The 14,115-nt window shown below is 27.3% G+C and overlaps 2 protein-coding genes across 2 annotated transcripts in view; both read left to right on the top strand.

Moving 5' to 3' along the window:
• Positions 1-14,115, top strand: part of LOC107442831 (uncharacterized) — a 105,816-nt gene that overhangs the window by 61,350 nt on the left and 30,351 nt on the right. The window lies entirely within an intron of this gene.
• On the top strand, positions 8,237-13,287 carry LOC107442835 (uncharacterized; the record flags this gene model as incomplete). Its single annotated transcript, XM_043048854.2, is given in 4 exon segments — positions 8,237-8,500; positions 11,362-11,470; positions 12,102-12,232; positions 13,203-13,287. Coding segments are annotated over 4 exon segments (356 nt in total), but the record flags the coding sequence as incomplete, so codon positions are not given.

The following is a 14,115-nucleotide window of genomic DNA, read 5'->3' as shown; positions in this document are numbered from 1 at the left end:
TCATATATATATATATATATATGTACAATATGTATATATATATATATATATGAAATGACGAATATTTTTCACCCTTTACAAATATTTAATATCATGGACTTTTTTTTAATAATGATGTAACATTCACAAATGCTCAATGCAACATGCTACCCGCTTCAAAACACCACAAAATATTGATTATGCGAATGGTAGGGCAGTCGAGTACAAAAATACTTTAAATTTTTAGGACAGGTTTTTAGATATTTCCAAAAACATAAAAGTGTCAGTTTTCTGTATTCAGAAATAGAATAGATTTGAAATCGTAAGTGGTAGAAATTTTCTAGTAAAAATTCATAACTTTCAGAAAAGTGACATTCCAGAACTATAAATAACTAAATATAATAAAAATTTCGTAAGATTACATTTCAGAAACATATGTGAAATTACATGTCCCTTTTCGACATTTTCTCTTATCTAAAATGCAATTGCTACACGTCTTGTATTGAAAGTGGAAAATCATGAAAAATCATGATTGTAAAAATTTTTCAGTTTTTGAAAATTAAATTTGAAAAACAATTCTGCTCTTTGAATAAATGCTATCAATCCAGGTATACAAATATACATTTCACTGACTGTAAATTAATTATAATATAATACGCAATTTGCATGTATCAACTAGTGCAGAGAGCTATGATGGATTAAGGAAATAATACGATAGAAATTTTAGGGTAAGCAGTAAATTGGGTCCATTTTATTGACTAAGAAACTAGATCATATCAATTTTGAAAGCAAAGAAATGATATAGTAAAAATTAAACTTTTAGCTTCTATGGTTAAGTGAAAAGGCAAAGGAATAAGTCGCCTTTGCTAAATTCACTGAAAAAAACATAGGTTCTTTTTTTTCATTTTTGTGTACTGGGAAACTTTTCATGTATTTGATTACCAAAAGTGGTGGCAAATACTTTACACCAAAGTTGTGTAAGTTTTCTGCTATCGTTGGATTTTGTCCTATCATTTGCACTATATTTATTTACTGTTTAGTTGTTAGTATCCTTGGTTTTGGTAATAGTTTTTAGTGTAAAGAAGCACCTAGAATGTTCTTTTACGCTACTTGATGCAAAGTAGATGATGAACATGATGCTCATAAGTCAGTAAAATTATTTTTACGATGCAAACTAAAGAAAGTATCATAAATATAGGTTTCATCTATGCACGATTTCTAAAAATAAAATTAGTTTGTTAATTAAGCATACACACAGCTCACACAAAATATTAATATTAATTCTAACAAAACCGATGTGAATCTAAGTTAAATATTATAAAATATTTTAAGCAATTGACAGATATATATGAATCTTTAAAGAAAATAAATATCTTTATAACGCAACTAAAAAAATACCCGCGTTTCATATAAGTTTACATGAGTAGTTTGTCAAATTAATCCGATATAATATCTGAAATAACTCGGCAAATAATCGAACACAAACAGCATTTTTTATCAATAAAGGAGGGTTGAAAGATATTTGGTATTTTCTAAGATGACCAGTTTTTGAATTCAATCCGACAAGAAGCAGTTATATTTTACCAACACAAAATTCATGTAAACTAGCCGATATCTTGTCAATTTTTTTGAAATTGCACAATTATTTGCCTTTAAACGTCCAAAAGCATTTGCTTTGCGTCTAATTTAGCCAGGAAAAGGGAGATTTTATTTTCAGTTTTTGCTAATTTTTGCTAATAATCTCAAAAACTCTTAAGCGATGTTGATGTATGTCATGATATGTCAATGTGGTGGCCACAGCATAAATCTTCCTAATTCTCCTTAGACTGGCATGTAGTACAACTATGTTGCCTAAATGTCTGCTATGTTACTTGAATGTTATGTTGTTTGTTAGCTAGTACGACTCTAGAGCTCCTTGGTTCGAATCCTGATGGAGGTCAACGAACATTTCTTTAACACATTTCTCAATCAAATCATACTAAGCGAATCATACTAAAAAATGCACATATAGTTTCAATTTTGAATACGCAGAGTTTTCAAATTCGATTAGTATTATTTTGAAACATATTCTCTCAAGTTTAAGAAACTCTTTTTACCCTTTCTATAGAGTATAAATAGATAACATGTTATATAAAGTTGTTACGTACTTAGGAATATTTGCTTTCTATATCCCGAATTATTTGGTATGCACTTGTTGCTTGTTTGTTAGTTATTATAATTAATCACGCAAATTTATGAAATTATTTAAAATACTATGAAAATTTTTCTTTTTCTTAACCTTTGTAAATCATTCTCATCAAGCCGTTAATTATTACTAATTAAAATTACATTTCATGTAATATCATCAGGAAGCTTTACAAAATATTCTTAATAAAGATATGTAATGCAAATCAGTACTTTGATACATTAACATTCCCAACATATTTGTGGCTTCCTGCAATATATATGAATGGGGAACAGTTTTAAAGTTTTTTTTTAAAAATTCAATTAGAGAAATTAGAAAAGCAATGTTAATATTATTGTTATCGAATCCTGCTAGTCACTGCTTTTTCCTTAAACAGGTAAGGTTTGCAGTGTTCTGCTTAACAAAAAGCAGCAACCATTTGAGACAACAAGTGTTAGTGTCTGAGAACCAAAATAGCAGATCCTATTACAAATATTATTGCATATTCAATTTAATATTTTTATAATTTCCCAAAATAATATATAGCTGATATTCAGCAGAACGCAAAGTTTTTCTAGTTTCTCTCAATTATCATAGCAATAATAGTTGATGGAATTTACAACTGGTTTGAAAACTTCATGGGAATATATCCGGATTTCAAACTTCTGGATCCTAAGCTGAACGCAACAGTACTTTCTACTCTTTAATATTTCAAATCATTCATTTCTTTTAGGATACCTTGCACAACACTAAAACAAAAATAATAAGTTTATCATATTATTGAGAAAAATTAATAAACATTTAAAATAAAAATTACAGTTCTCAAAAGCCAACATAAATTGTTAAAAATCATATTTTTTCTCCCTTTCAAATTAAAATCGCAATTGTGGTAATAATCTTAATAAACAAAGCGATTTGAATAAGGATAATTATAAACTTTAACATTATATACGTCAGAGATAAATATTTTCTTGCATGATTTGCATAAAAAACGATTTCACAAAATCAACTTATCAAATCACAGACTTGGATTTTTTTATATATTAAAACATATTCTCGACACCGTAGAATGTCAAAAGGAAATAAAGTTTTTATTTTACGTAATTGTACGAAACATTCTCAAATGTGAATTAAACATCATGTTAACATGCGAATTAAACATCATAAATAAGACAGTATGTTGATTCACATACTGTCTTATTTATGTAAAAAGTGAGAAATCTGAGACATCAACTACTTTTTTCAATCCCAATCATGAGGTTCTCAATTGGTTTTATCTTGTGTCGAAAGTATACATTTTTAAATAAATTTAAAATATACATTTGAAGTAGGTATAAGGAACTTTCCAAAAACTATTCATCTTAATTTTCAAAAAAAAAAAAACATTAGTATTCTATATTTAAGAGTAAAAGTAGCTTCTTTTAGCTTTTTCTTTAAAAAATTGTTTTTTAAAAATACATTTTGCAGGAAAATCCATTTTACTGTAAAATCCAATTTCACCATAAAATCCATTTTACTATAAAATCTCTGTTTACTGTATAGTCCACTTTTACAGTAAAGTTTTATATTCTAGCTTTTACAGTAATATGATTTAGTTGCAGTGATTTAGTAAATATTACTGTAAAAATTACGGTGTGTCAGTTATTTTATTTGTTTAAATTTTGCCAGATGTTTTGCAATGTTTAATTAAAAAAAGTGAGTTACTGTTTTTTCATTTCTTGCTTTTCACTTGATTATATTAAATTATGTAAAATTTCATTATAGTGGCCAGACAGTCAAACATAGTCAACCATTTAACATGAAACTACATGTTTTGACATTTTCTTTATATTTTTTTTTTTTTAAATATGTAACAAACATAATGTCCATATAAAGATTATTTACATTCAATCGAAATAATTATCATCAGTTACAGTGCAAGAAAATCCTGATAAAATTACAGTAAAAAGTACTGGCACTCCCTTTATACTGCAAAATCTAACCAACAAAAGAGGAAATTAAACAACTAAATAAAGTTTTAAGTTTCGATTAAAAATATGTAAGTTCTTTCCTAAAAAAATTTTGTATACATTATTTATATACATTTAAAAAACCAAAGCTGCAAAACCTTAAGATACTACACGGCGAAAATCTATCGTAATTTTGTTTTACTGTTTCGAACTGCTAATTTTTTAATCACAACAAAAAAATTTCCATTTTCTTTGCTTTGAAAATACTAAACATATCAATGTTGAAAAGTTTTTAAAATTGACCATTAAGTTTACTGTATAGCGAACAAAAAGTTTTCAGCAAAAGATAAAAATCATCATTCGTTAAAAATAGCATTTTTACTTTGCTTGTTTATCTGTTACAGGTGTTTCAAACTTATTTGTTAAATAATATTTATCGCCACTGAAGCATAAGGTTATCAGTTAGATGATGATAAGATAGATTTAGTCATATAATTTCCTTATCATTTTAATAACTTTCAAAAAAACAATGACAATTTTACATAAACAGAAAGAAATACAGTTTTTTATCATAATGGTATGTCAAATGCTAATAAAATGTGGAAAAAAAACCCATATGTGTTCAGATAATATTAAAATTACACTGGTGGAAGAAATTAAGAGAATTTGCAGACTTGGTCGATTATCTCTGGAACTACTGGACCGATTTTAATGAAAGTTGATTGTACATACATTGATGCAATACAAAACAATCAACCATTCAACAATTGTAATTCACACGCATGATCGCGTGCAACACTAGTTGGAGTTGGAAGGTATGAAACAGTGGTTGCAGAATAAACAAAAAATGGGTTAATAGGGGGTATGGTTTCCTCTAGGAGATATGCAGGCCTCTCAGTGTGATTTCATACTTGAAATATGGCAGTTTATAATTTCCTGCTGCAATTGTCCTGTGGCAATTTCATACCTTCTGACTCCAACGAATGTTACGCATGATCATCTATAGATAAGATACACTGGTGTAATTTCTTACTCAAGTGTATATTATCTATAGAGCATCTTATAGAACATCTGATAAATTTCACGTTATCCTTCTTTAACACAAAACATACCAACGCTTAATATATGCCTATTTCTACCTTAATGTTTCTTGATTGAATGTATGAAATATGGATGTTAGGATGGAAATAAAGTTTTAAAAAAAACATTATTATATTTAAACAAAATTGTATATTGCCCATTTTCATGTATTACAGACATAAGGTATAAGAATTTTTAATTCATTGCTCAACGCATTTTTTACATGTACAGGAGGTTTCCATTGTAGATTTTCCGCAAACATATTTTTTCTAATTACTATTATTTCTATAATTCTTATAATTATTCTTATATTTATAAGAATATATAAGAATTATGAAAATTGTAATTCTCTTAATTATTCCTATAATTGATATTATTTCTTCTGAGAACTTGTGCTGTCTTGATTCTTTCGATATTTTTCTGGGTAAAAACAGTTAGTTAGAAATGAAGTAAAGCTATCAAAATAAAATATAAGTCACATATAAAAATATTTAGTTTTTGTCACTTTTCCTGACACAAAAATGCCAATCTAAAATGTTAGGTACTTTCGTGAAATTTGAATTCACAGTTATTCTGATTGATCTAACTACGCAATAATCGTTGCAAAAATGTGCAACTAATCGAATGCAATACTTTGAACACGCATTATATCGTGATTTCTGATCCGATAACCTTAAAAAGCAATAAATTGTTCTCCCGGTCAAATGACCGGTAATGGTATGTTTAAAGAACAAAGTGCTAAAAAGAATTTTAAAAAAGGTAAAATTACATTTGTTTGCAATACAATACAATTGAACATGCTGTTTTTCAGTGCTATTACACAAAGCTGTAAATATAAAACCGTATTATCTCTATTAAATTCGATAAATGACTTTCGTTAAGCTTTTTTTATTTACATAACATTTTTGTTCTTCCACAGTGCGTAACTCTGTTTTCTCTAACTAAACTTGAATGAAGAAAACTTTTTGGAGGAGTATCTCAAAAGTAACTGCCAAATTTATAGCATTTAGAAGCATTTTTATTTCATTTCATAGTCATGTTCATTATTCATTTCAAGTTTTAATTCGTTTGAAACTTTTAAATATTTAAATTTACTTAGCGTCATAAGTGATCAAAAGAAATATCTTGTATACCAACTCATATCGAACAAATTAATTCATAATGTAAGAAATCATAAGATTAAATTAAATACTAAAATATTATTTAACTTATAATGAAAAGCTTATAATGGTATTATGCTAATGAATCACTTCTCTCAAATAAACTTTCTTGTGACATGTTGTCCTTTAATTTTGTAATGTAACGTAGTTCAATTGTTTGTATTGAGATGGCACCACACATTATCTAAACAACGTCAAAATGGATGCAACAAGGTAGAATCCAACTGATTAGTTTAACAACTTACAATGGTTAAGTCATAAAATATAATTAAGGAATACCTGGACATAGTTACCAATTTTCTTAACACCAGACAAATACCTGCAAGTGACGTCGTCGGTAAATTGTAAGCGGTAAATAACTTTTACAAAACATGAAGCCAACAAATCATATTTATTCCAAAAAAATTTTACTCGAAAAGAAATCTTAAATTTTGTTGATAAAAGACAAAATTTATCGTTGCTTCTCTAAAATTAAGATGAACGTTGTTTTTTCTGATGAAGTTCTGTTTTTACCTGTTGAGGATGTTTTTTGATGAAGCTCTGATCTGTTGTCTTACATAACAAAGTTTTAGACAGTATATGTATAATTTGGATAATAACTTAATATATGAAAATAATTACTTTTAAAGTGACTATATCTGTATGATTATTTTTTTAATTATGATAAAGTTCAGATCCTTGATAGCCAAGGCTTAGAGATTATTTAAATTGTTGTTGTTGTAGTAGTTCATTTACATCGCACTAGATCTGCACAATGGGCTAATGGCGACTGTCTGGGAAACATCCCTGAGGATGATCCAAAGACAAGTCATCACAATTTTGATCCTCTGCAGAGGGTATGGCACCCCCGCTTCGGTAGCCCAACGACCTGCACACGAAGTCGAGCACTTTACGGTAGAACAGTTTTTCTAGGATCAATAGCGCACACCCTCGGTCCCTACGCAGACTGATCCAAGTGGTCACCCACCAGCACACTGACAGCAGCCAGTGATGCTTGACTTCGGTGATCTGCTGGGAACCGTGTCTTAACGATCAGTCCGTTGCGGGACTTAAATTGTTGAGAATTTATTCAATGAAGGATTCATTTTTTTTTTTAGAAAATTGCTGTGCAATTCAATATGAGAAACAATGAGAAATTATAGTTTTAAAACTTTTTTTACAAAGCAACAGAATCACCTTGAATATATTAATAGTATTTAACTTGATAGGCGTAGTTTTAAAATATAGGCAGATAACCCCTGTTCAGTGCCTTAACCAATGAGATATACCGCGTAATATAGGTCAAAAATTATTATTTCACAATAGAAAAACGAAACCACTATTGAAAAAAGCTTCTTTAGTTAAGGAGATGGAGCTGAAGACATCAAAACCGGTTTGGTTGCATGAAAAAACAGTAAATAGTTGAAACGTGATCATCAGAAATATTTCCATATTTAATAGAACTTTCCATTCTCCACAAAAGCTCTGTGATTGAAGACAATACAATTTTCAATTGCTTCTTGACCACTACAAACAGAATTTATTTAATTTTCAAGCATATATATGAAAATACAAATGAAACTCCCTTGAGTTTTAAAATATATTATGAGAAATATTTGTCTGCCAACTATATTAACACTGAGAAGAAAGTATGGTCAAAACTACCTGGCTGTTTGGGAACACCAAAAAGCTCAGAAATTTTTACCATAGTGCTTTGGCATTGATTTTTTTTTCTCCGTGTAGTAATTCTGATTTTTTTAGTATTAAAAACATGTGGTTTTTTTGTTTGATTCGATATTTTTTTAAAATCAGTAACTGTGGAGCAATAAATAAACACATAGCAGATATGAAACATGTGATAAAGATTACTTACATTCAAATTAAGTATTATCAGTGAGCTGAAGTATCGATTATTTAGATTTCTCTATTTTGAGAAACACCATTTGTGAATGGGAAAGCACGTGGGCTTACTACGCCCACGTGCTTCGGGCAATTCTCATTGAATGAAACATTTAATTGTAGTGATACATTTACACGCCTGTAAGAAATTAGATGACGATAAGATCAAACACCTGAAAAATTTCCCAAATTGTCCTGATTTAAAAGGACTCTTACAGATCTAAAATTTATTATTCAGAAAGATTCGAAACAAGGAAACATGATGTACTTCAGGGGATTTATCTTGATATGTAAGTTAGAAGATTTCAACTTTGATTTCAAATTGCTTAAACAAATCATCTTATAATTCTTATGATTCTTCAGATAGTGTTTATTCATTAGATAGTGATAATTCATAGATATTTATATGATTTATATGATTATAATTTAGTATTTGCAAAGTAATGATATTTCTGATTAAAAAAAATTATAATTTTGGCAACAAAACAATAATATACGGTATTTAAATCATTCATTTGGTAATTTTTCCGTTTGCATGCCAACAAAAATTTTCGTTTTTCTGATTCATAGTTCTTATTACCCCTCATTTAGTAAGAAACAAAATTTAGCCGAATAAATAATTTTTATACTACCTTCTAAAGTATCGAGTTAACATTACCGAATTTTACCTGATTTTCTACGTAACAACGTGGTAATAAAACCATATTTTATTAATAATTTAACCAAAAGTCATTTTCGAAGCACTTCTGGGAAAATTACAAGGCTTCTTTGTGCTCTTATATAGCCAGAAACATGGTAAATTTTACCATATTCTGATAGTCTTGAACATATCTGGTTTCTCAGTGTTCATACAAATAATTGTTTTGTTAAAATCATCTTTAATACCACATTCAATTAAGGTGCCTTCCTAGTTCACTTTTAAAATTTGGAAATTTTATTTATTGCATTGGATATCAGTTCAAAATGATACACCATTAAAGATGCCTCGTTAGAGTTTCAATATTATCTATGAATGAGTATCAATTATAATATCTATCAACGTATCAATGAGGCTCAAAAACAAATACTTATTCTAACTGTTGGTTATTAATATTTGTATAATATTTATTATGGCTATGTAACTTAAAAAAGTATATTTTCCTTTTATAATTCAATCACACTTTATTTTTATAACTTGCCTGAGCTTAAATAAATAATTTGTAACTGTTGGTTAAACTTCTCTCATATATTATCAGTACTTTTTGTATTATCAGTATTTTTTATATTTGTAATACAACTCATGCCAAATTTAATTGTAAAGAAAATTCTCGGTTATTAAAAGTATTAATAAATAAAAATTTGTATTAATTGTAAATCTTTACATAGGTTTAGAAAAAATAAGCAACAATCGTTGTAATAGTTTTCATCAAAGTAAAACTAAAATCATAATAGCGATTCTTTTTTCAAAAGGTTATGCAATTTTTTACGTATTTAATTCATGTTTAACATGAGAAAGTATGTTTTGTGATCGAATTTTAACTTATTTTAAAAAGAATTAAAATAATCTCAGTAATATTAAAATAATATTATGGATTATATATCAATAATTATACATTAATAATTATATATTAATAATTATATATTGATAATTGCATATTAATAATTATATAATAATATTAAAAATTTAATAAATGCTAATTGCTTCCCATAATGTTTGAAATTTTAAAATATAAGGCTGTTACAGAAGCAATCACGATTTCTAAGCCAAAAAAATAGTGTCAAGAACATTTGATTTATGACTTAGTTTGATATTCGTAATTCATTTACCTTTGAATGATGAAGTCCATTTGAAATACAATGACTAAAAATGCATCTATGTGTAAAATATTTTTTAAGTTTAACAAGTTATCAATATAAAACATTTCTTCATGTTTATTGGCTCAGTTCTCATTTAAAAAGTAGGAGTAAAAGTTTTACAATATATAGAAAATTAAAAACTAAGAATAGTATTAAAAAAATGTGAGGAATAATAATTATGTAAAATGTCATTATCATTTAATTAATCGAAATAAAGAGATTTTCCAAAAATATATTTTTTTGCATCAAAATGAACTTTTTTAAGAAGCATTGTAACAAAATTTGTAAACAGTACACTTTTCTTATGGTTATTGTTACATTGCTACTGTTGTAAATATAAGAGTTTACTTATTTCATCTTAGGGTTTGGGCTTAAGGTCTTAAAATGAAAATTAGTAAAAATAATCTACACTGTAAGAAATTAATTCTTAATTTTTCTGAAGAAAAGCATATTTACAGAAAAAATCTGTTTAAAGAAAAATACAGGTTTTTTTCCTTTTCTAACCGTTATCCGGGCACTGTAAAAAATTTTATTCTTCTTATAGACTTTCTCTGTATATTTAATGGCTTAAATCTTCTTTGTTGACTAAACGGTTTTTCTCTGTTTTTTTATACTAGACATGAACAGATTAAAACAGTCAGTTACCATGCAGTTTTGCTTACCTTACTATAACTCAACTTTTTCAAATTAGTTTACGTTTATTTTCAATACTTGCTCTTATTTTTCAGCAATTATTTTATGATTTTGAACATCGTATAAATAAAATTACGATTCGATTTTTTGTCAAAAAGATGATCTATTTTGTCAAAAAGATAAGACATTACATTTCCTTAGGTATTATTTTTCGGTAAGTTAAGTTACCAAACATTTTTATACTTTTATACCGTTGGGCCATTAAAATTTTAAACGCTTTCACACTTAATTATTTTTTCAATAAGTAAGATTTTTTTATTTGAATTTGAAACAGTTTAAGATATTTCTTTGCACTGAGTTGCCAGAGCTCTGGATAAAGAATGCATGCCTAATATAATAATGATCCGGGTTCGAATCCCAGCATCGACTGATCGCATGCATGGTGCTCTCCACTCGCTAGTTGCTTTATAGAGTGTTTTTTTTTTTAAAAATAACAGTGTTTGTTTGGTAAAATAACAGTACTTATATGCTTAAAAAATCGTATGTCTATTTTTTAAATAACAGTATATTTCTTTGAAATAAACGGTTTTATACTGACACTCCAGGTGACAGTTTTTTCCGTAAATTTCTTACATTTTTTTACAGTGTATTCTCTTGTACATTTTTTAAAATTTGCTTTTAGGCTTGGCTAGTTTAGTTGCATGTGACGTAGCCTGTTATCGTGAAAATACAGAGAAGTGTCAAAAAGAATGGAGTGAAAAACATCAGGAGGAGATGCACTCATTTTGCCCGCAAGTGTTTTTTTAATTATTATTATTATTATTATTATAACCCTAGCTTTATACTTCAAACTATGAGCACAGAAGCATTAATTTGGAATAAGAAAAAAACGTAATTAATTAAATTTTTTTTTCAATCTTTGTAGTCATTGAAAATCATATTTATAAATCCAATTGGTGATTAAATCATAATAATTTTATCATAACGGCAAAAACTGCTGGACTGAATTTAACGGCAAAAACTATTGGACTAAATTTATACAACAAAAAACCTAGCTTCTGCAGACTTGATTCAATTGCCTAACATAAAACTCTGTGTACTATAATATCGTTCAGATTTATTCTAGTCTTAATATTGTGTTAATTAAATTGCCCTACTTCTTTAGCATGATTGTGCCTAAAACTTGAAAGGAAAGGCAGCAAATTCTCCCCGCGTTATAGTTCACGGGACTAACATGATTCAAAAATAATCATATTTTTCTGTTAGAGTAGAAAATCAAAAATTTTCTTTCATTTTTGATTTTCATATTTTGATCCTTAAATCTTTAAAACAATTCTAGAATTAATTCCGTTTAACAACGTATTTTTATAATATTTTTTATCATTTGTTGTGATCACAATTAGATTATATAAATATTTTCAGATCTGCACCAAATATGACTGCGTGCATGGTTAAATCTGCTTCCCAGTGTCAAACTGGTTTTGAGGATGAAGCTGCACAAGCACTTCTAGTACAAGTGTTAATATGTAATCCCCTTCATGATTACAACAAAGGTAATTTTAATACTATTTCAAACTTAATGTTTATGTTAAAATAAAAAGAAACTTCAAATGATCTCTTTTTACCAAATTTACCAAAATCATTACCAAAACGCTTCTGTAAGAACTACTGTGCTGTTGTAGCCCATGGAACCCTAAATACGGTAAATTTTACCTTTTTCTGGTTGTTTTGTCCATGCCTCTATTCTCATTGTAGGATGATATTGTAAGTTATAATCATTTCCATTCGGATAAAAACTTAACTTTTGCGATTTAATCCTTAAAAAGAATTTTTTCAATCAAAATATCAAATTATTACAAGCATAAAGCAACTGAAAAATAATACTAATTAAATTACTATTTGAAACTAACTAAAATAAAGAAAATAAGGAAATAACAACAAGTTTAAATAAAACTACCCTTTTTAAAAGGACTGAAAATAATATTAGGAGTACAAATTTTTTTTTTATCTCTCTTAAAAAAATTAAGGAGAGTCACTTTTGAAATACTTTTCTAATTACTATCAAATAGTGATACATTTTGCGTACTTCGATTTAAATAACTACTTTATGTTTGTTATACTACTTGAAAGACGTGGTTCTTAAAAAGGTTTTATTTTATTGTTATATAGATAATTTATATCTTGCGTTGAATTTGCTGTGATTCTAGTTTCAATACTATTGTAATGCTTGTTAAAATTGTAACACTATAAAGGAATTGACAGAATTCTACATGATTTAATCCAAATGTTAGTGATAGTGGTACAATTAGACGTACGAAGTAGTGGTAATGCTCAATCACATAGCAATTCCATTAATTTAATTGCCTTTCATCAATTTATATTTCATGTAAGTTTGGTTTAATTTGTATAATTCCTTTAAGGTGTTGCAATTTTTATAAAAATGAGTGTATTACAACAAAATGTATTGGATGTGATAACATATACGTAGTTCAACTTTACACATTAATTTGCATATTTTCTTAGCTGTAATGGAGGACAAAAATTGTAGCTTTGACACTCTTATTGCTTCAAGAACTTGTGATATGCAAAAAGAAGGTGGTTTATGCAAGTAAGTATTATAAAAAATATCATAAAATTTATGTCATTAAGTAAGATAATAAAAACATTTTATCATAAAACGTTATTAGGAGCTGAAATTTAAAAAAAAAAATTCAGGACAAATAAAAAATATTCTTTGTGAAAGAAGAAATAAATTGATGTGAGTAAAAAAAGAAGAAGAAAAAGAATTCTTAAAAATAAATTATTTCTGTCTAAAATAAATTGTGTTTCTTCATGAGGTAAATTTTCTTTTATTATTCACAACTTAAAATTTTCAAATTACTTTTAGAACTGTGTCCGAAAAAAATCAGCAACTGCAAAGGAATATTTGTATAATTATAATTAATTTCACTTCAATTAAAACTGTAATTCTAAGGTTTTTCGTCAAATTAAATAGCACTTTTAAAAAATATTAGGTTATTTTAATAGCTATTTTTAGTTACGGCAGTTACTCACAACTTTTAAGTTCAATTTAATCCATTTTTAGAAGCGCCCTCTGTGTTTTCCAAGAAAATGCGCCAAATCAATGTAAAGAGTAGTCATAGTTTGTTTGTGATTAATTTTTTTTTAAATTCAAAAACTTACATTTCATGTAAATTATTCCATTTTTTTTAAACAGCATATTTCTCCCAACACAAGTTTTAAGAGTGTAATTTAAGTTTGAACTTAACTTAATTTAAGTTTGAACTTAATATTGAAAAAGCATTTTCCTAAGAAAAATTGGTCAAAATGTTTTAGTATTTATTGTTCTTTAGATTTGTCAGTTATCATGTATATGTCTGCATGTTTCTTTTAAAATTACATTTTAGACAAATTTAAATGCAGTATTTAAACCATT

Source organism: Parasteatoda tepidariorum, chromosome 8, assembly GCF_043381705.1.
Source record: "Parasteatoda tepidariorum isolate YZ-2023 chromosome 8, CAS_Ptep_4.0, whole genome shotgun sequence".
NCBI lineage: Eukaryota > Metazoa > Arthropoda > Arachnida > Araneae > Theridiidae > Parasteatoda > Parasteatoda tepidariorum.
The sequence above is the reverse complement of the archived record's forward strand: the minus strand, read 5'-3'. Positions and strand labels throughout refer to the sequence as shown.